This window comes from Mustelus asterias, unplaced genomic scaffold, assembly GCF_964213995.1.
Source record: "Mustelus asterias unplaced genomic scaffold, sMusAst1.hap1.1 HAP1_SCAFFOLD_694, whole genome shotgun sequence".
Taxonomy (NCBI): Eukaryota; Metazoa; Chordata; class Chondrichthyes; order Carcharhiniformes; family Triakidae; genus Mustelus; species Mustelus asterias.
The window spans coordinates 70,398-93,527 of record NW_027590643.1 but is presented as its reverse complement, the minus strand read 5'-3'; the positions used below and the strand labels follow the sequence as shown (position 1 = coordinate 93,527).

Here is a 23,130-nt window from a genome sequence, read left to right as displayed (position 1 = left end):
AGAGACAACATGGTTTTGTGAAGGGGAGGTCGTGTCTCACTAACGTGATCGAGTTTTTTGAGGAAGTGACGAGGATGATTGATGAGGGTAGGGCAGTGGATGTTGTCTACATGGACTTCAGTAAGGCCTTTGACAAGGTCCCTCATGGCAGACTGGTACAGAAGGTGAAGTCGCATGGGATCAGAGTTGAGCTGGCAAGGTGGATACTGAACTGGCTCCGTCAAAGAAGACAGAGGGTAGCAGTGGGAGGGTGCGTTTCTGAATGGAGGGCTGTGACAAGTGGCTTTCCTCAGGGATCAGTGCTGGGACCTTTGCTGTTTGTAATATATATAAATGATTTGGAGGAAAATGTAACTGGTTTGATTAGTAAGTTTGCGGACGACACAAAGGTTGGTGGATTTGCGGATAGCGATGAGGACCATCAGAGGATACAGCAGGATATAGATCAGTTGGAGACTCGGGCGGAGAGATGGCAGATGGAGTTTAATCCGGAGAAATGTGAGGTATTGCAGTTTGGAAGGTCTAATATAGATAGGAAATATACAGTAAATAGCAGAACCCTTAAGAGTATTGATAGACAGAGGGATCTGGGTGTACAGGTACACAGGTCACTGAAAGTGGCAATGCAGGTGGAGAAGGTAGTCAGGAAGGCATACGGCATGCTTGCCTTCATCGGCCAGGGCATTGAGTTTAAAAATTGGCAAGTCATGTTGCAGCTTTATAGAACCTTAGTTAGGCCGCACTTGGAATATAGTGTTCAATTCTGGTCGCCACCCTACCAGAAGGATGTGGAGGCTTTGGAGAGGGGACAGAAAAGATTGACCAGGATGTTGCCTGGTATGGAGGGCATTAGCTATGAGGAGAGGTTGGAGAAACTTGGTTTGGATATCAATACTTGTCTATCAATACTCTTAAGGGTTCTGCCATTTGCTGTATATTTCTCACTGGAACGACGGAGGTTGAGGGGAGACCTGATAGAAGTCTACAAGATTATGAGAGGCATGGACAGAGTGGATAGTCAGAAGCTTTTTCCCAGGGTGGAAGAATCAATTACTAGGGGGCACAGGTTTAAGGTGCGAGGGGCAAGGTTTAAAGGAGATGTACGAGGCAGATGTTTGTACACAGAGGGTGGTGGGTGCCTGGAACTCGTTGCCGGGGGAGGTAGTGGAAGCAGATACAGTCGTGACTTTTAAGGGGCGTCTTGACAAGTACATGAATAGGATGGGAATAGAGGGATATGGTCCCCGGAAGGGTCGGGGGTTTTAGTTAAGTCGGGCAGCATGGTCGGTGCAGGCTTGGAGGGCTGAAGGGCCTGTTCCTGTGCTGTAATTTTCTTTGTTCTTTGTTCTTTGATGAGGGGGGGGATCTTATTGAAACTTACAGGATACTGCGAGGCCTGGATAGAGTGAACATGGAGAGGATGTTTCCACGAGTAGGAAAAACTAGAACCAGAGGGCACAACCTCAGGCTAAAGGGACGATCCTTTAAAACAGAGATGAGGAGGAATTTCTTCAGCCAGAGAGTGGTGAACCTGTGGAACTCTTTGCCGCAGAAGGCTGTGGAGACCAGGTCATGGAGTATCTTTAAGACAAAGATAGTTAGGTTCTTGAATCATAAGGGGATCAGGGGTTATGGGAAAAAGGCAGGAGAATGGGGATGAGAAAAATATCAGCCATGATTGAATGGCGGAGCAGAAGCGATGGGCCGAGTGGCCTCATTCTGCTCCTATGTCTTATGGTCTAACATGACTTTTTTTTTAAATTCTTAAAGGTACACCAATGATTAGGGACAGTCAGCATGTCTTTGTGAGTGGAAAATCATGTCTCACAAATTTGATTGAGTGTTTTGAAGGGGTAACCAAGAAGGTAGATGAGGGAAGTGCAATCAATGTTATCTACATGGACCCGAGGAAGGCCTTTGACAAGGTACCACATGGTAGATTGTTGCATAAGGTTAAATTTCATGGGATTCAGGATGAGGTCGCCAATTGGATACAAAATTGGCTTGATGACAGAAGCCAGAGGGTGGTTGTAGAGGATTGTTTTTCAAACTGGAGGCCTGTGACCAGCGGTGTGCCTCAGGGATCAGTGCTGGGACAACTGTTATTTGTCATTTATATTAATGATTTGGATGAGAATATAGGGGGCATGATTAGTAAGTTTGCAGATGACACCAAAATTGGTGGCAAAGAGAACAGTGAAGAAAGTTATCTCGGATCACAACAGGATCTTGATCAATTGGGCCAGTGGGCTGACGAATGGCAGATGGAGTTTAATTTAGATAAATGTGAGGTGATGCATTTTGGTAGGTTGAACCAGGGCAGGACTTACTCAGTTAATGGTAGGAGATTGTGGAGTGCCACGGTGGCACAGTGGTTAGCACTGTTGCCTCACAGCGACAGGGACCTGAGTTCGATTACGGCCTCGGGTGACTGTCTGTGTGGAGTTTACACGTTCTCCCTGTGTCTGTGTGGGTTTCCTCCGGGTGTTCCTGTTTCCTCCCACAGTCCAAAGATGTGTAGGTTAGGTTGATTGGCCGTGGTAAATTGCCCCTTTGTGTCAAGGATACTAGCAGGGTAAATATGTAGGGTTAGGCTGATAGTGCCTGGATGGATTGTGGTCAGTGCAGACCTGATGGGCCGAATCACCTCCTTTTGCTCTGTGGGGATTTTATGAAACAGATCTAAGGGTACAGGTTCATAGCTCCTTGAAAGTGGAGTCACAGGTGGGCAGAGTGGTGAAGAAGGCATTCGGCATGCTTGGTTTCATTGGTCAGAACATTGAATTCAGGAGTTGGGACATCTTGCTGAAGTTGTACAAGGCATTGGTAAGGCCACACTTGGAATACTGTGTGCGATTCTGGTCACCCTATTATAGAAAGGATATTATTAAACTAGAAAGAGTGCAGAAAAGATTTACTAGGATGCTACCGGGACTTGATGGTTTGAGTCATAAGGAGAGGCTGAATGGACTGGGACTTTTTTTCTCTGCAGCGTAGGAGGCTGAGGGGTGACCTTATAGAGGTCTATAAAATAATGAAGAGCATAGATCAGCTAGATTGTCCATATCGTTGCCCAAAAGGTAGGGGAGACTAAAACTCGAAGGGGAGTGATACAAAAGTGTCCAGAGGGGCAGTGTTTTCACACAGGGGGTGGTGAGTGTCTGGAACAAGCTGCCAGAGGGTAGTAGTAGGGGCGGGTACAATTTTGTCTTTTAAAAAGCGTTTAGACAGTTACATGGGTACGATGGGTATAGAGGGATATGGGCCAAATGTGGGCAATTGGGACTAGCTTAGCAGTAAAAATTGAGCAGCATGGACAAGTTGGGCCAAAGGGCCTGTTTCCATGCTGTAAACCTCTCTGACTCTGTGACTGCAAGTTAACCTGAAGAGAATCCTGAACCCAGAGTCCCAAGTCCCTTTGTGCTTCTGATTTCCAAATTCTCTCCTCATTTAGAAAATAGTCTACGCCTCTATTCTGCTGACCAAAGTGCCTAACCTCACACTTTTCCACATTGTATTCCAGCTGCCACTTTGGACACTCTCCTAACCTGTCCAAGTTCTTCTTAATGACAAAAGCAGGGAGGTCATGTTGGAGTTGTATCGAACTTTGGTGAGGCCACAACTGGAGCACTGGGTGCAGTTCTGGTCACCACATTATAGGAAGGATGTGATTGGACTGGAGGGGGTGCAGAGGAGATTCACCAGGATGCTGCCTGGGACGGAGCGTTTAAGTTATGAAGAGAGGTTGGACAGGCTTGGGTTGTTTTCTCTGGAGCAGAGAAGACTGAGGGGTGACCTGATCGAGGTGAACAAGATTGTGAGGGACACGGACAGAGTGGATAAGGAGCAGCTGTTCCTCTTAGTTGAAGGGTCAGTCACGAAGGGACATAGGTTCAAGGTGAGAGGCAGGAGGTTTAGGGGGGGTGTGAGGAAAAACGCTTTTACCCAGAGGGTGGTGAGGGTCTGGAATGCGCTGCCTGGGAGGGTGGTGGGGGCGGGATGCCTCACATCCTTTAAAAAGTACCTGGATGAGCACTTGGCCCATCAGAACATTCCGGGCTATGGGCCACGTGCTGGCAGATTGGATTAGGTGGAAGTTCAGGTGTTTCTCAAGTGTCGGTGGGGACTCGATGGGCTGAAGGGCCTCTTCTGCGCTGAATGATTCTATGATTCGGCAGCCCTCCCGCCTCCTCAATCTGCCTGTCCCTCCGCCTATCCTCGAACTGAACATCTCTATCTCACTCTCTTTCACTCTCCCCCTCCTTCTCTTCCACTTGCTCTATTTATCTTCCCCTGCTGTGTGTTTCGCTGCTGCTTGGTGCTGATGCTCTGATTCCCTTTCCTTCACAGAGAGTTAGGATTGGGATACACATCATTCCTGGCTGGCCTGGCTGCGTTACTGACTCCCATGATAAAGCTGCTCGATGTATTCTGGCTCTCTCTGCCACAGATCCTGGTCATCACCTTCACTGCATCGAGTGGAGCAGTCGCCTTCCTGCTTCCCGAAACGGCAAACATCCCCCTACCCGAAACCATCGACAACATTGAATACCCCAGGTGGGAAACGCAAGGGTGTTTCAAACACAGCTGCCTGAGTGAATGATTCTTGTCACCACATTGAGGAACATAACACAGTGATGACCACAGATACCAAAATCAATTGGGATACCCTTCGTCACACACTGACTCTCACTGGGGTACGGGTCCCACACACACTGACTCTCACTGGGGTACGGGTCCCACACACACTGACTCTCACTGGGTACGGGCCCCACACACACTGACTCTCACTGGGGTACGGGTCCCACACACACTGACTCTCACTGGGGTACGGGTCCCACACACACTGACTCTCACTGGGGTACGGGTCACACACACACTGACTCTCACTGGGGTACGGGTCCCACACACACTGACTCTCACTGGGGTACGGGTCCCACACACACTGACTCTCACTGGGGTACGGGTCCCACACACACTGACTCTCACTGGGTACGGGTCCCACACACTGACTCTCACTGGGATACGGGTCCCACACACACTGACTCTCACTGGGGTACGGGTTCCACACACACTGACTCTCACTGGGGTACGGGTCCCACACACACTGACTCTCACTGGGGTACGGGTCCCACACACACTGACTCTCACTGGGTACGGGTCCCACACACTGACTCTCACTGGGATACGGGTCCCACACACACTGACTCTCACTGGGGTACGGGTTCCACACACACTGACTCTCACTGGGGTACGGGTTCCACACACACTGACTCTCACTGGGGTATGGGTCCCACACACACTGACTCTCACTGGGGTACGGGTCCCACACACACAGACTCTCACTGGGGTACGGGTCCCACACACACTGACTCTCACTGGGGTACGGGTCCCACACACACTGACTCTCACTGGGGTACGGGTTCCACACACACTGACTCTCACTGGGGTACGGGTTCCACACACACTGACTCTCACTGGGGTACGGGTCCCACACACACTGACTCTCACTGGGGTACGGGTCCCACACACACAGACTCTCACTGGGGTACAGGGTTCCACACACACTGACTCTCACTGGGGTACGGGTCCCACACACGCTGACTCTCACTGGGGTACGGGTCCCACACACACTGACTCTCACTGGGGTACGGGTCCCACACACACTGACTCTCACTGGGGTATGGGTCCCACACACACTGACTCTCACTGGGGTACGGGTCCCACATACACTGACTCTCACTGGGGTACGGGTCCCACACACGCTGACTCTCACTGGGGTACGGGTCCCACACACACAGACTCTCACTGGGGTACGGGTCCCACACACACAGACTCTCACTGGGGTACGGGTCCCACACACTGACTCTCACTGGGGTACGGGTCCCACACACACAGACTCTCACTGGGGTACGGGTCCCACACACTGACTCTCACTGGGGTACGGGTTCCACACACACTGACTCTCACTGGGGTACGGGTCCCACACACACTGACTCTCACTGGGGTACGGGTCCCACACACTGACTCTCACTGGGGTACGGGTCCCACACACTGACTCTCACTGGGGTACGGGTCCCACACACTGACTCTCACTGGGGTACGGGTCCCACACACTGACTCTCACTGGGGTACGGGTCCCACACACTGACTCTCACTGGGGTACGGGTCCCACACACTGACTCTCACTGGGGTACGGGTTCCACACACACTGACTCTCACTGGGGTACGGGTCCCACACACGCTGACTCTCACTGGGGTACGGGTCCCACACACGCTGACTCTCACTGGGGTACGGGTCCCACACACGCTGACTCTCACTGGGGTACCGGTCCCACACACTGACTCTCACTGGGGTACGGGTCCCACACACTGACTCTCACTGGGGTACGGGTCCCACACACTGACTCTCACTGGGGTACGGGTTCCACACACACTGACTCTCACTGGGGTATGGGTTCCACACACACTGACTCTCACTGGGGTACGGGTCCCACACACGCTGACTCTCACTGGGGTACGGGTCCCACACACGCTGACTCTCACTGGGGTACGGGTTCCACACACACTGACTCTCACTGGGGTACGGGGTCCCACACACACTGACTCTCACTGGGGTACGGGTCCCACACACACTGACTCTCACTGGGGTACGGGTCCCACACACACTGACTCTCACTGGGGTACGGGTTCCACACACACTGACTCTCACTGGGGTACGGGTCCCACACACACTGACTCTCACTGGGGTACGGGTCCCACACACACAGACTCTCACTGGGGTACGGGTTTCACACACACTGACTCTCACTGGGGTACGGGTCCCACACACACTGACACTCACTGGGGTACGGGTTCCACACACACTGACTCTCACTGGGGTGCGGGTCCCACACACACTGACTCTCACTGGGGTACGGGTCCCACACACACAGACTCTCACTGGGGTACGGGTTTCACACACACTGACTCTCACTGGGGTACGGGTCCCACACACACTGACTCTCACTTTGTATTGAGTGTTGAACAAATTGTTCACAACTGCTTGAACTATCGATCCTTAGACTGTATGAAGATGGTGGCAAAGTTTTGATTTACCTCTGAAGTCTGCTGAAGCTTCTGCAGCTTGTTTACACGCCATCACCCTCTCTCTGCACAGTAATGTTGTAGATTGAAGTAGGCAGCTCACTTTAGCAGCAAGGATAAAAGAATGAAGGGATTGTCCCACAGTGGGTCACTGAACCAGTTACTAGAGCTTCATTGCCTCCGTGTTATTTGCTTCCAGTCCAAGGTGGAAGAGAGAGAAAATCTCCCAGGTTTTTCTGATTATGTCACCATGTAATCATGTGACACGCTGCCCCAGAGATGCATTGGTTTACAATAATAACATCTTTCCTCCACTAGTACAACAACTCACATTGACTTTAACTCTTACTCATGGTGAACAACGATTCTTTTACCACGTGTCACTGTCTTCAGTTTTCTATATATATTTATATATATATATATGTGTCCAGTCAGTGTGAGAGTCAGGTGGATATTGGTTCCACTTTGGCAGAATCTATCATTCAGGAGTCTTGCTCTCACGTTCTTGATAGTCTGTTCACCACTTTGCTCAGGCACATCATCTGATGAAGTTGGTTCCCCTTCAGTTTCTACGGATGTCGCTGGTTCAACTGGTGTAGAATCTGAGTTTGACTTATTTGTGGTCAAAAGTTCAGGGGTTTCCAAACCTAGAGTGTTGGGTGTTGGCCTCTCAGACTGCAAATTTTGGTGTTGAAGTGAGGATTTGATCTGTGTGCCTCCTTCAAACTCTCTCATTCTCAGTTTGCACCGTGTGTGAAATAGGGCCTGTCTTCGAGGTACCCTCTTCTCACTTGAAGAGTAGTTTATTGCTAAAACTCTCTTCATCCTCGATCAAAACGTCTTGGTTTCGATGTTTGTTCACAGCGAATGACTTTGTTTCGTTATGGTTGAAATGTCAAGTGAGAAGTATTATTTAAATGGAGAAAATGGAGTATTATTTAAATGGAGAAAAATTACATCGTGCGACTGTGCAGAGGGACCTGGGGGTCCTTGTGCACGAATCGCAAAAACTCAGTCTGCAGGTGCAGCAGGTGATCAAGAAGGCGAATGGAATGTTGGCCTTTATCGCGAGGGGGATAGAATATAAAAGCAGGGAGGTCTTGCTGCAACTGTACAAGGCACTGGTGAGGCCGCAACTGGAGTACTGTGTGCAGTATTGGTCCCCTTATTTGCGAAAGGATATATTGGCCTTGGAGGGAGTGCAGAGAAGGTTAACCAGGTTGATACCGGAGATGAGGGGTGTAGCTTCTGAGGAGAGATTAAACAGATTGGGTCTGTACTCGTTGGAGTTTAGAAGGATGAGGGGTGATCTTATAGAGACATATAAGATAATGAGGGGGCTGGATAGGGTAGAGGTGGAGAGATTCTTTCCACTTAGAAGGGAAACCAGAACTAGAGGGCACAGCCTCAAAATAAGGGGGGGCCGGTTCAGAACAGAGTTGAGGGGGAACTTCTTCTCTCAGAGGGTAGTGAATCTCTGGAATTCTCTGCCCATTGAAGTGGTGGAGGCTTCCTCGTTGAATATGTTTAAATCACGGGTAGATAGTTTTCTGATCGATAAGGGAATTAGGGGATATGGGGAGCAGGCGGGTAAGTGGAACTGATCCACTTCAGATCAGCCATGATCTTATTGAATGGCGGGGCAGGCCCGAGGGGCCAGATGGCCGACTCCTGCTCCTATTTCTTATGTTCTTATGTTCTAGAAGAGCAAATCAAATTTGGTTCGCAACTTCACTTTTGAAAATAGTGGCCGGAATTCTCCAATGTCACTGCCAGTGGGAACGGGGAATTTGGCCGGAATTCTCCAGTGTCACTGCCAGCGGGAACAGGGAATTTGGCCGGAATTCTCCAGTGTCACTGCCAGCGGGAACAGGGAATTTGGCCGGAATTCTCCAGTGTCACTGCCAGCGGGAACGGGGAATTTGGCGCTCAGCTAAACCTCCATTCACAGCAGCAGGACCTGCAGAATCCCAGCCACTGGCGAGGTCCGAGAATCCCGGCCAATATTGCTGGCGAGTTTTGGGTTGCCGCGTGGGCTGTTTCCGAAGGGTGTGAGGAAGCTGTTCACTCGTTTTGCTAAGGGTCCTCCATCCTTTAAAGTTTTAAAGTTTATTTATTAGTATCACAAGTAAGCTTACATTAACACTGCAATGAAGCTGCTGTGAAAATCCCCGAGTCTCCACACTCCGGTGCCTGTTCGGGTTACACTGAGGGAGAATTTAGCACGGCCAATGCACCCTAACCAGCACGTCTCTCGGACTGCGGGAGGAATGGTGCAGACTGGTACAGATGATGAAGTCACACGGGATCAGAGGTGAGCTGGCAAGGTGGATACAGAACTGGCTCGGTCAAAGGGTGGCACGGTCGCACAGTGGTTAGCACTGTCGCCTCACAGTGCCAGAGACAGGGGGCGGCACGCTGGCACAGTGTTTCGCACTGCTGCTTCACAGCTCCAGGGTCCCGGGTTCGATTCCCGGCTCGGGTCACTGTCTGTGTGGAGTTTGCACATTCTCCTCGTGTCTGCGTGGGTTTCCTCCGGGTGCTCCGGTTTCCTCCCACAGTCCAAAGATGTGCGGGTTAGGTTTATTGGCCGTGCTAAATTGCCCCTTTAGTGTCCTGAGAGGGATTAGCGGGTGAATATGGGGGTAGGGCCTGGGTGGGATTGTGGTCCAGACTTGAGGGGCCGAATGGCCTCCTTCTGCACTGCAGGGTTTTTAATGATTCTATGAAAGAAGACAGAGGGTAGCAGTGGAAGGGTGTGTTTCTGAATGGAGGGCTGTGACAAGTGGTGTTCCTCAGGAATCAGTGCTGGGACCTTTGCTGTTTGTAATATATACAAATGATTTGGAGGAAAATGTAACTGGATTGATTAGTAAGTTTGCGGACAACACAAAGGTTGGTGGATTTGCGGATAGCGATGAGGACCATCAGAGGATACAGCAGGATATAGATCAGTTGGAGACTTGGGCGGAGAGATGGCCGATGGAGTTTAATCCGGACAAATGTGAGGTAATGCATTTTGGAAGGTCTAATACAGATAGGAAATATACAGTAAATGGCAGAACCCTTAAGAGTATTGATAGGCAGAGGGATCTGGGTGTACAGGTACACAGGTCACTGAAAGTGGCAATGCAGGTGGAGAAGGTAGTCAAGAAGGCACACGGCATGCTTGCCTTCATCGGCCAGGGCATTGAGTTTAAAAATTGGCAAGTCATGTTGCAGCTTTATAGAACCTTAGTTAGGCCGCACTTGGAATATAGTGTTCAATTCTGGTCGCCACACTACCAGAAGGATGTGGAGCTTTGGAGAGGGTACAGAAAAGATTTACCAGGATGTTGCCTGGTATGGAGGGCATTAGCTATGAGGACAGGTTGGAGAAACTTGGTTTCTTCTCACTGGAGCGACGGAGGTTGAGGGGTGACCTGATAGAAGTCTACAAGATTATGAGGGGCATGGACAGAGTGGATAGTCAAAAGTTTTTTCCCAGGGTGGAAGAGTCAATTTCTAGGGGGCACAGGTTTAAGGCGCGAGGGGCAAGGTTTAAAGGAGATGTACGAGGCAGATTTTTTACACAGAGGGTGGTGGGTGCCTGGAACCCGTTGCCGAGGGAGGTAGTGGGAGCGGATACGGTCGTGACTTTTAAGGGGCGTCTTGACAAGTAGATGAATAGGATGGGAATAGAGGGATATGGTCCCCGGAAGGGTCGGGGGTTTTAGTTCAGTCGAGCAGCATGGTCGGTGCAGGCTTGGAGGGCTGAAGGGCCTGTTCCTGTGCTGTAATTTTCTTTGTTCTTTGAAACCGGAGCACCCGGAAGAAACCCACGCAGACACGGGGAGAATGTGCAGGCCCCTCACAGACAGTGACCCAAGCCGGGAATTAAACCCTGATCCATGGCACTGTGATGCATCAGTGCCAACCATTGTGGCACCGTGCCACTCAGACTTGTTTAGACTTTATCTAGTTCTTTGGAAAGTCTGTCTTTTTGCAGCCCCCGTGTCCTGTCCAGCTTTTCATTTGTCAGAGCTGAGCAACGTTCCCTCCCCAGCTTCTAATCTTCAACTGCAATATATTCAGCTACTAACTAAACTCTAAAAGCCTTCCTACCTTAATGATGAGACAGATCAGGCAAAAGCAGAGCAAAGAGCAAGGGAAGTCCAGATTAAACTGCATTTATTTCAATGCAAGAGGCCTGACGGGCAAGGCAGATGAACTCAGGGCATGGATGGGTACATGGGACTGGGATATTATAGCAATTACTGAAACATGGCTAAGGGAGGGACAGGACTGGCAGCTCAATGTCCCAGGGTACAGATGCTATAGGAAAGATAGAACAGGAGGTAAGAGAGGAGGGGGAGTTGCACTTTTGATTAGGAAAACATCACGGCCGTACTGAGAGGGGATATATCCGAGGGTTCGGCCACTGAGTCTATATGGGTAGAACTGAGAAATAAGAAGGGGGAAATCACTTTGATAGGGTTGTACTATAGGCCCCCAAATAGTCAGCGGGAAATTGAGGAGCAAATATGTAAGGAGATTACAGATAGCTCCAAGAAAAATAGGGTGGTAATAGTGGGAGATTTTAACTTTCCCAACATTGACTGGGATAGCCATAGTATTAGAGGGTTGGATGGAGAGAAATTTGTTGAGTGTATTCAGGAGGAATTTCTCATTCAGTCAGTGGATGGCCCGACTAGAGAGGGGGCAAAACTTGACATCCTCTTGGGAAATAAGAAAGGGCAGGTGTCAGAAGTGTTAGTGAGGGATCACTTTGAGACCAGTGACCATAATTCTATAAGTTTTAAGATAGCTATGGAGAATGATAGGTCTGGCCTAAAAGTTAAAATTCTAAATTGGGGCAAGGCCAATTTTGATGGTATCAGGCAGGAACTTTCAAAAGTTAATTGGGGGAGTCTGTGGGAAGGCAAAGGGACGTCTGGTAAGTAGGAGGCTTTCAAAAGTGTGTTAACCAGGGTTCAGGGTAAACACATTCCTCTTAGAGTGAAGGGCAAGGCTGGCAGAAGTAGGAAACCCTGGATGACTCGGGATATTGAGGCCCTGGTCAAGAAGGAGAAGGAGACACATGACGTGCATAGGTAACTGGGACCAAGTGAATCCCTTGAAGAGTATAGAGGGTGTAGGAGTAGAGTTAAGAGAAGAATCAGGAGGGCAAAAAGGGGACACGAGATTGTTTTGGCAGATAAGGCAAAGGAGAATCCAAAGAGCTTCTACAAATACATAAAGGGCAAAAGAGTAACAAGGGAGAGAGTAGGGCCTCTTAAGGATCAACAAGGTCATCAATGTGCAGATCCACAAGAGATGGGTGAGATCCTAAATGAATATTTCTCATCAGTATTTACTGTTGAGAAAAGCATGGATGTTAGACAACTTGGGGAAATAAATAGTGATGTCTTGAGGAGTGTAAATATTACAGAGAAAAAGGTGCTGGAAGTCTTAAAGCGCATCAAGGTAGATAAATCCCCGGGACCTGATGAAGTATATCCCAGGACATTGTGGGAGGCTAGGGAGGAAATTGTGGGTCCCCTACCAGAGATATTTGAATCATCGATTGTCACAAGTGAGATGCATGAAGATTGGAGAGCGGCAAATGTTGTGCCTTTGTTTAAAAAGGGCTGCAGGGAAAAGCCTGGGAACTACAGGCCGGTGAGCCTCACACCTGTGGTCGGTAAGTCTTTGGAAGGTATTTTGAGAGACAGGATCTACAGGCATTTAGAGACGCAAGGACTGATTAGGGACAGTCAGCATGGCTTTGTGAGGGGAAAATCATGTCTCACAAATTTGATTGAGTTTTTTGAAGGGGTAACCAAGAAGGTAGATGAGGGCAGTGCAGTTGATGTTGTCTACATGGACTTTAGCAAGGCCTTTGACAAGGTACCGCATGGTAGGTTGTTGCAGAAGGTTAAATCTCACGGGATCCAGGGTGAGGAAGCCAATTGGATACAAAATTGGCTTGATAACAGAAGCCAGAGGGTGGTTGTAGAGGGTTGTTTCTCAAACTGGAGCCTGTGACCAGCGGTGTGCCTCAGGGATCAGTGCTGGGTCCACTGTTATTTGTCATTAATATTAATGATTTAGATGAGAATATTGGAGGCATGGTTAGTAAGCACCAGGATTGGTGGCATAGTGGACAGTGAAGAAAGTTATCTCCGATTGCAACAGGATCTTGATCAATTGGGCCAGTGGGCTGATGAATGGCAGATGGAGTTTAATTTAGATAAATGCGAGGTGATGCATTTTGGTCGATCGAACCAGGGCAGGACTTATTCAGTTAATGGTAGGTCATTGGGGAGAGTTATAGAACAAAGAGATCTAGGGGTACAGGTTCATAGCACCTTGCAAGTGGAGTCACAGGTGGACAGAGTGGTGAAGAAGGCATTCAGCATGCTTGGTTTCATTGGTCAGAACATTGAATACAGGAGTTGGAATGTCTTGTTGAATTTGTACAAGACATTGGTAAGGCCACACTTGGAATACTGTGTACAGTTCTGATCACCCTATCATAGAAAGGATATTATTAAACTAGAAAGAGTGCAGAAAAGATTTACTAGGATGTTACCGGGACTTGATGGATTGAGTTATAAGGAGAGGCTGGATAGACTGGGACCTTTTTCTCTGGAGCGTAGGAGGCTGAGGGGTGATCTTATAGAGGTCTATAAAATAATGAGGGGCACAGATCAGCTAGATAGTCAATATCTTTTCGCAAAGGTAGGGGAGTCTAAAACTAGAGGGCATAGGTTTAAGGTGAGAGGGGAGAGATATAAAAGTGTCCAGAGGGGCAATTTTTTCACACAGAGGGTGGTGAGTATCTGGAACAAGCTGCCAGAGATAGTAGTAGAGGCGGGTACAATTTTGTCTTTTAAAAAGCATTTAGAGAGTTACATGGGTATAGAGGGATACGGGCCAAACGCGGGCAATTACGACTAGCTTAGTGATTAAAAAAAGGGGCAGCATGGACAAGTTGGGCCAAAGGGCCTGTTTCCATGCTGTAACCTCTACGACCCTATGACCCTTCCATCGCTACTCTCTGTCTTCTATAACCAAGCCAGTTCTGTATCCATCCAGCCAGCCCACCCCGAATCACATGTGATTTTAGTTTTTGTACCAGTCTGCCATGTGGGGCCTTGTCAAACGCCTGACTAAAGTCCACATAAACTACATCCACAGCCCTTCCCTCAGCAATTATCTTTGTCACCTCTTCAAAAAACTCAATCAAGTTGGTGAGACCTGACCTTCCCCGTACAAAACCATGCTGCCTGTCACTAACTAGTCCATTTTCCTCCAAATGTGTGTCTATTCTGTCCCTCAGTATCTTCTCCAAAAGCTTCCCCACCACTGATGTCAGGCTCACCGGCCTATAATTTCCTGGATTATCCTTGCTTCCTTTCTTAAACAAGGGAACAACATTGGCTATTCTCCAGTCCTCTGGAACCTCGCCTGTGGTCAAAGAGGAAGTGAAGATATCAGCTTCTTCCCTTGCCTCCCGCAGTAACCTGGGATATCCAGCCCCAGGAACTTGTCTACCTTAACACAATTTAGGATACTCAACACTTCCTCCCTTGATATATTGATGTTCTCTAGAGTGTTCACACACCCATCCCTGACCTCAACATCCATCATGTCCTTCTCCTTGGTGAATACCGATACAAAGTATTCATTAAGGATCTCACCCACTTGCTGTGGTTCCACGCATAACTTCCCTCCGTTGTCCTCGAGTGGACCCTACTCTTTCTCTTGCTACCCTCTTGCTCCTGATATATGCATAAGAAACCTTGGGATTCTCCTTGATCCTTTGCTGAAGACATTTTATGGCCCCTTTTAGCTCTGCTAATTCCACGTTTAATTTCCTTCCGACTGTCACTATATTCCACAAGGGTTTTGTCAGTTTTTAGATATCGAGACCTATCGTATGCCTCCTTATCCCTTTTGACTGAGCTTATAATTTCCCTTGTCATCCATGGTTCCCGAATCCTGCCATTTCTATCCTTCATTTTTGCGGGAACATGCCTGTCCTGCACTTCAATCAACCGGCCTTTAAAAGCCTCCCACATTCCAGACGTGGATTTGCCCTCAAATAGCGGCTCCCAATCCACATTCCCCAGTTCCGGTCTAATTGGGATGGAATTGGCCCCTCACCCAGTTAAGCACCCAGATCCGAGGGCCACTCCTGTCCTTATCCATCACCACCCAAAATCTTATGGAATGATGTCGCTAATCCCAAAATGCTCCCCCACTGAAACATCGATCCCCTGGCCCGGCTCATTCCCTAATACCCAGTCTAGCACGGCCCTCTCCCTGCTTGGATTGTCAACGTACTGCCCTCCATCCGAGCCCCTGGCTGTAAGGGAGTCCCAGTCAGTATGGGGGAAGTTCAAGTCACCCATCACAACGACCCTGCTTTTTACACACCTTTCCAGTATCTGACTACACAGCTGCTCCTCTGTCTCCTGCCGGCTGTCGGGAGGTGTATCGTCCACTCCCAACATTGTGACTTCACCCTTCCTATTATACTGTTCTATGTTCTATGCACATAGTGGGCGGCACGGTAGCACAGTGGTTAGCACTGCTGCTTCACAGCTCCAGGGTCCCGGGTTCGATTCCCGGCTCGGGTCACTGTCTGTGTGGAGTTTGCACATTCTCCTCGTGTCTGCGTGGGTTTCCTCCGGGTGCTCCGGTTTCCTCCCACAGTCCAAAGATGTGCAGGTTAGGTTGATTGGCCAGGTTAAAAATTGCCCCTTAGAGTCCTAAGATGCGTAAGTGAGAGGGATTAGCAGGTAAATATGTAGGGGTAGGGCCTGGGTGGGATTGTGGTCGGTGCAGACTCAATGGGCCGAATGGCTTCCTTCTGCACTGTAGGGTTTCTATGATTCTATGAATTTAAAAAAATCAAAACCAATAGACAACAAAAGCTCTTTTCACAGATTTAACACAGCACAGACTAATGTTCACATGGAGCACACCAGAATGATAGGGAGTGGGATAGCTTGATCTTGGTTTTGGACAAAGCTCGGCACAACCTTGAGGGCCGAAGGGCCTGTTCTGTGCTGTACTGTTCTATGTTCTATTCCTGAGCTCCACCCATAATGCCTCACGACAGGAACCCTCCAATGTCTCCTCCCTCAACACAGCCGTGCTGTGCTCCCGAATCAGCAATGCGACTCCCCATCCCTTTTGTTTCCCCTTCTGTCCGTCTAAAATACCGGAATGTTAAGCAGAGGTTATACAAGACATTGGTAAAGCTACACTTGCAATACTGTGTACAATTCTGGTCACCCTATTATAGAAAGGATATTATTAAACTAGAAAGAACAAAGAAAATTACAGCACAGGAACAGGCCCTTCGGCCCTCCAAGCCTGCACCGACCATGCTGCCCGACTTAACTAAAACCCCCTACCCTTCCGGGGACCATATCCCTCTATTCCCATCCTATTCATGTATTTGTCCAGATGCCCCTTAAAACTCACTACCGTATCCGCTTCCACTACCTCCCCGGCAGCGAGTTCCAGGCACCCACCACCCTCCGTGTAAAAAATCTGCCTCATACATCTCCTTTAAACCTTGCCCCTCGCACCTTAAACCTGTGCCCCCTAGTAATTGACTCTTCCACCCTGGGAAAAAACTTCTGACTATCCACTCTGTCCATGCCTCTCATAATCTTCTAGACTTCTATCAGGTCTCCCCTCAACCTCCGTCGTTCCAGTGAGAACAAACCGAGTTTCTCCAACCTCTCCTCATAACTAATGCCCTCCAAACCAGGCAACATCCTGGTAAATCATTTCTGTACCCTCTCCAAAGCCTCCACATCCTTCTGGTAGTGTGGCGACCAGAATTGAACACTATATTTCAAGTGCGGCCTAACTAAGGTTCTATAAAGCTGGAACATGACTTGCCAATTTTTAATCTCAATACCCCGGCCGATGAAGGCAAGCATGCCGTATGCCTTCTTGACTACCTTCTCCACCTGCATTGCCACTTTCAGTGACCTGTGTACCTGTACACCCAGATCCCTCTGCCTATCAATACTCTTAAGGGTTCTGCCATTTACTGTATATTTCCTATCTGTATTAGACCTTCCAAAATGCATTACCTCACATTTGTCCGGATTAAACTCCATCTGCCATCTCTCCGCCCACGTCTCCAACTGATCTATATCCTGCTGTATCCTCTGATGGTCCTCATCGCTATCCGCAAATCTACCAACCTTTGTGTTGTCCGCAAACTTATTAATCAAACCAGTTACATTTTCCTCCAAATCATTTATATATATATTACAAACAGCAAAGGTCCCAGCCCTGATCCCTGAGGAACGCCACTTGTCACAGCCCTCCATTCAGAAACAGACCCTTCCACTGCTACCCTCTGTCTTCTTTGACCGAGCCAGTTTTGTATCCACCTTACCAGCTCACCTCTGATCCCATGCGACTTCACCTTCTGCACCAGTCTGCCATGAGGGACCTTGTCAAAGACCTAACTGAAGTCCATGAAGTCATTGAAGTTCATCCATGTGTTCTTTAAATGTCTGCCATTGCCTATCCACTGTCAACCCCTTAAGTATCCTTTGCCAGCTTATCCTAACCAATGCGCGTCTCATACCATCGAAGGATGCTTTCCTCCAGTTCAGGACCCTCGTCTCTGACTTAACTGTGTCACTGTTTAAGGAACTATTGATAAGGCTGCAGGATAGGCATGTGCCTGTAAAAAGGAAAGATAGGAAAGGTAGGATTCAAGAGCTGTGGATAACCAGGGAAATTGAGGAGCTGATTAAAATGAAAAGAGAGGCGTACGTTAAGTCCAGGCAACTGAAAACAGATGGAGCTCTGGAGGAATACAGAGAGAGTAGGAAAGAACTCAAACGGGGAGTTAGAAGGGCAAAAAGAGGTCACGAGATGTTCTTGGCAGGCAGGATTAAGGAGAATCCTAAGGCATTCTATTCATACGTTAGGAACAAAAGAGTTGTCAGGGAGAAAATCGGACCTCTCAGGGACAAAGGAGGGGAATTATGCTTAGAACCCAAGGGAATAGGGGAGTTCCTAAATGAATACTTTGCATCGGTATTCACGAAGGAGAGGGGCGTGTTAACCGGGAGTGTCTCGGAGGGAGGTGTTGACCCGTTAGAGAAAATCTCCATTACAAGAGAGGAAGTGTTAGGTTTTTTAGGGAACATTAAAACTGACAAAGCCCCAAGGCCTAATGGCATCTATCCTCGACTGCTCAGGGAGACGAGAGATGAAATTGCTGGGCCTCTGACGGAAATCTTTGTCGCTTCGTTGGACACGGGTGAGGTCCCTGAGGATTGGAGGATAGCGAATGTGGTCCCGTTGTTTAAGAAGGGTAGCAGGGATAACCCGGGTTATTATAGGCCAGTGAGCTTGACGTCCGTGGTAGGGAAGTTGTTGGAGAGGATTCTTAGAGACAGGATGTATGTGCATTTAGAACGGAACAATCTCATTAGTGACAGACAGCATGGTTTTGTAAGAGGGAGGTCGTGCCTTACAAATTTGGTGGAGTTTTTTGAGGAAGTGACAAAAACGGTTGATGAAGGAAGGGCCGTGGATGTCGTCTATATGGATTTCAATAAGGCATTTGACAAAGTCCCACATGGCAGGTTGGTTAAGAAGGTTAAGGCTCATGGGATACAAGGAGAAGTGGCTAGATGGGTGGAGAACTGGCTTGGCCATAGGAGACAGAGGGTAGTGGTCGAAGGGTCTTTTTCTGGCTGGAGGTCTGTGACCAGTGGTGTTCCGCAGGGCTCTGTACTGGGACCTCTGCTATTTGTGATATATATAAATGATTTGGAAGAAGGTGTAACTGGTGTAATCAGCAAGTTTGCGGATGACACGAAGATGGCTGGACTTGCGGATAGCGAAGAGCATTGTCGGGCAATACAGCAGGATATAGATAGGCTGGAAAATTGGGCGGAGAGGTGGCAGATGGAGTTTAGTCCGGATAAATGCGAAGTGATGCATTTTGGAAGAAATAATGTAGGGAGGAGTTATACAATAAATGGCAGAGTCATCAGGAGTATAGAAACACAGAGGGACCTAGGTGTGCAAGTCCACAAATCCTTGAAGGTGGCAACACAGGTGGAGAAGGTGGTGAAGAAGGCATATGGTATGCTTGCCTTTATAGGACGGGGTATAGAGTATAAAAGCTGGAGTCTGATGATGCAGCTGTATAGAACGCTGGTTAGGCCACATTTGGAGTACTGCGTCCAGTTCTGGTCGCCGCACTACCAGAAGGACGTGGAGGCATTGGAGAGAGTGCAGAGAAGGTTTACCAGGATGTTGCCTGGTATGGAGGGTCTTAGCTATGAGGAGAGATTGGGTAGACTGGAGTTGTTCTCCTTGGAAAGACGGAGAATGAGGGGAGATCTAATAGAGGTGTACAAGATTATGAAGGGTATAGATAGGGTGAACAGTGGGAAGCTTTTTCCCAGGTCGGAGGTGACGATCACGAGGGGTCACGGGCTCAAGGTGAGAGGGGCGAAGTATAACTCAGACATCAGAGGGATGTTTTTTACACAGAGGGTGGTGGGGGCCTGGAATGCGCTGCCAAGTAGGGTGGTGGAGGCAGGCACGCTGACATCGTTTAAGACTTACCTGGATAGTCACATGAGCAGCCTGGGAATGGAGGGATACAAACGATTGGTCTAGTTGGACCAAGGAGCGGCACAGGCTTGGAGGGCCGAAGGGCCTGTTTCCTGTGCTGTACTGTTCTTTGTTCTTTGTTCTTTGTCCATCTTAATAAAGAATTGGTCACTCTTTCCCAAAGGATCGCGCACCATAAGGTTGCTAATTAATCCTCTCTCATTACACAATACCTAGTGTAGGATGGCCTGCTCTCTAGTTGGTTCCTCCACATATTGGTCAAGAAAACCATCCCTTATACATTCCAGGAAATCCTCTTCCATTGCATTGCTACCAGTTTGCTATCAGTATGCAGATTGAAGTCACCCATGATAGCAGCTGTACCCTTACTGCACTCATCTCTAATTTCCTGCTTGATGCCACCCCAACCTCACTCCTACTGTTTGGTGGTCTGTACACAACTCCCAATTGTGTTTTTAGTCCTTTGGTGTTCCGCAGTTCCACCCATACAGATTCCACATCGTCCGGGCTAATGTCCTTCCGTACTACTGCGTAACTCCCCTCTTTAACCAGCAACGCTACCCCATCCCCTTTCCTTTCTGTCTTTCCTGAATATTGAATCCCCTGGTTGTTGAATTCCTATCCCTGGAGCCAGGTCTCCGTGATCCCAATTACATCATATCCATTACTGACTGTCTGCACATTTATTGCCCTCTTAGAATTATGATGTACCCTTTTTGATTTTTGTCTTTAGTTTCTCTGCCTTCCACTTTTCCCCTTCCTGCCTTTAGTTTCTGTCCCCACTTTACTTCCATAGAACCATAGAAAATTACAGCTCAGAAACAGGCCTTTTGGCCCTTCTTGTCTGTGCCGAACCATTTTATGCCGAGTCCCACTGACCTGCACTTGGACCATATCCCTCCACACCCCTCTCATCCATGAACCCGTCCAAGTTTTTCTTAAATGTTAAAAGTGACCCCGCATTTACCACTTTATCCGGCAGCTCATTCCACACTCCCACCACTCTCTGCGTGAAGAAGCCCCCCCTAATATTCCCTTTAAACTTTTCTCCTTTCACCCTTAACCCATGCCCTCTGGTTTTTTTCTCCCCTAGCCTCAGTGGAAAAAGCCTGCTTGCATTCACTCTATCTATACCCATCAAAATCTTATACACCTCTATCAAATCTCCCCTCAATCTTCTACGCTCCAGGGAATAAAGTCCCAACCTATTCAATCTCTCTCTGTAACTCAGCTTCTCAAGTCCCGGCAACATCCTTGTGAACCTTCTCTGCACTCTTTCAATCTTATTTACATCCTTCCTGTAACTAGGTGACCAAAACTGTCCACAATACTCCAAATTCGGCCTCACCAATGCCTTTCTGACTTCCTGCATCGGTTCCCATCCCCCTGCCACATCAGTTTAAATCCTCCCCAACAGCACGGGCAAACACTCCCCCAAGGACATTGGTTCTGGTCCTGCCCAGTTTGATTTGATTTGATTTGATTTGATTTGATTTATTATTGTCACATGTATTCGTATACAGTGAAAAGTATTGTTTCTTGCGCGCTATTCAGACAAAGCATACCGTTCATAGAGCAGGCAAAGAAAGAGTGCAGAATGTAGTGTTACAGTCATAGCTCGGGTGTAGAGAAAGATCAACTGAATGCGAGGGAGGTCCATTCAAAAGTTTGACAGCAGCAGGGAAGAAGCTGTTCTTGAGTCGGTTGGTGCGTGACCTCAGACTTTTGTATCTTTTTCCTGGAAGAAGGTGGAAGAGAGAATTTTCGAGGTGCGTGGGATCCTTGATTATGCTGGCTGCTTTGCCGAGGCAGCAGGAAGTGTAGACAGAGTCAATGGATGGGAGGCTGGTTTGCGTGATGGATTGGGCTACATTCAAAACCCTTTGTAGTTCTTTGCGGTCTTGGGCAGAGCAGGAGCCACACCAAGCTGTGATACAACCAGAAAATGCTTTCTATGGTGCATCTGTAAAAGTTGATGAGAGTCATAGCAGACATGCCGAATTTCCTTAGTCTTCTGAGAAAGTAGAGGCGTTGGTGGGGCTTTCTTAACTATAGTGTCGGCATGGGGGAACCAGAATCTGGACATCTAATAACTTGAAGCTCTTGACAATTTCTACTTTGCTCCCGTTGATGTAGACAGGGGCATGTTCTCCACTACGCTTCCTGAAGTCGATGACAATCTCCTTTGTTTTGTTGACATTGAGGGAGAGATTATTGTTGCTGCACCAGTTCACCAGATTCTCTATCTCATTCCTGTACTCTGTCTCATTGTTTGAGATCCGACCCACTACAGTGGTGTCATCAGCAAACTTGAAAATCGAATTGGAGGGGAATTTGGCCGCACAGTCATAGGTGTATAAGGAGTATAGTAGGGGGCAGAGAACACAGCCTTGTGGGGCACCGGTGTTGAGGATGATCGTGGAGGAGGTGTTGTTGCCTATCCTTACTGATTGTGGTCTGTGAGTTAGGAAGTTCAGGATCCAGTCGCAGAGGGAGGTGCCGAGGCCCAGGCCATGGAGTTTGGAGATGAGTTTTGTGGGAATAATGGTGTTAAAAGCTGAGATGTAGTCTATGAATAGGAGTCTGACACAGGTGTCCTTGTTAACTAGGTGTTCCAGGGTTGAGTGCAGGGCCAGGGAAATGGCGTCTGCTGTGGACCTGTTGCGGCGGTAGGTGAACTGTAGTGGATCCAGGTAGTCCGGGAGGCTGGAATTGATTCGTGCCATGACTAACCTTTCAAAGCACTTCATAATGATGGATGTCAGAGCCACCGGCCGATAGTCATTAAGGCACGCTGCTTGGTTTTTCTTGGGTACCAGGATGATGGTCGTCTTCTTGAAGCAGATGGGGACCTCAGATTGTTGTAAAGGGAGGTTGAAGATGTCTGCGAATACCCCCGCCAGCTGATCCGCACAGGATCTGAGTGCTCGTCCGGGTACCCCATCCGGGCCAGTCACTTTCCGTGGGTTGACCTTCGGGAAAGCTGCTCTGACATCTGCAATGGTGACCCCAGATACAGGTTCATCCAGGGCTTCCAGGGTGGGGGGCGTGCTCTCGCTGACCTCTTGCTCAAAACGAGGGTAGAATGGATTGAGTTCATTGTTTGTCATTTTCATAAATGACCTGGATGAGGAAGTGGAGGGATGGGTTGGTAAGTTTGCTGACGACACCAAAGTAGGTGGTGTTGTGGATAGTTTGGAGGGATGTCAGAAGTTGCAGCGAGACATAGATAGAATGCAAGACTGGGCGGAGAAGTGGCAGATGGACTTCAACCCGGATAAGTGTGTAGTGATCCATTTTGGCAGATCCAATGGGATGGAGCAGCAGTATAAAATGAAGGGTACCATTCTTAGCAGTGTAGAGGATCAGAAGGACCTTGGGGTCCGGGTCCATAGGACTCTTAAATCGGCCTCGCAGGTG

General features: G+C 48.6%; 1 protein-coding gene across 1 annotated transcript in view; it reads left to right on the top strand.

The window, feature by feature from the left end:
- Positions 1-23,130, top strand: part of LOC144487271 (solute carrier family 22 member 7-like) — a gene marked incomplete at its 5' end in the record, with an annotated part of 146,418 nt that overhangs the window by 99,469 nt on the left and 23,819 nt on the right. The window contains one exon of the mRNA XM_078205355.1: positions 4,351-4,557. Coding sequence (XP_078061481.1) covers positions 4,351-4,557 — 207 coding nt within the window. The remainder of the gene's footprint in view (positions 1-4,350; positions 4,558-23,130) is intronic.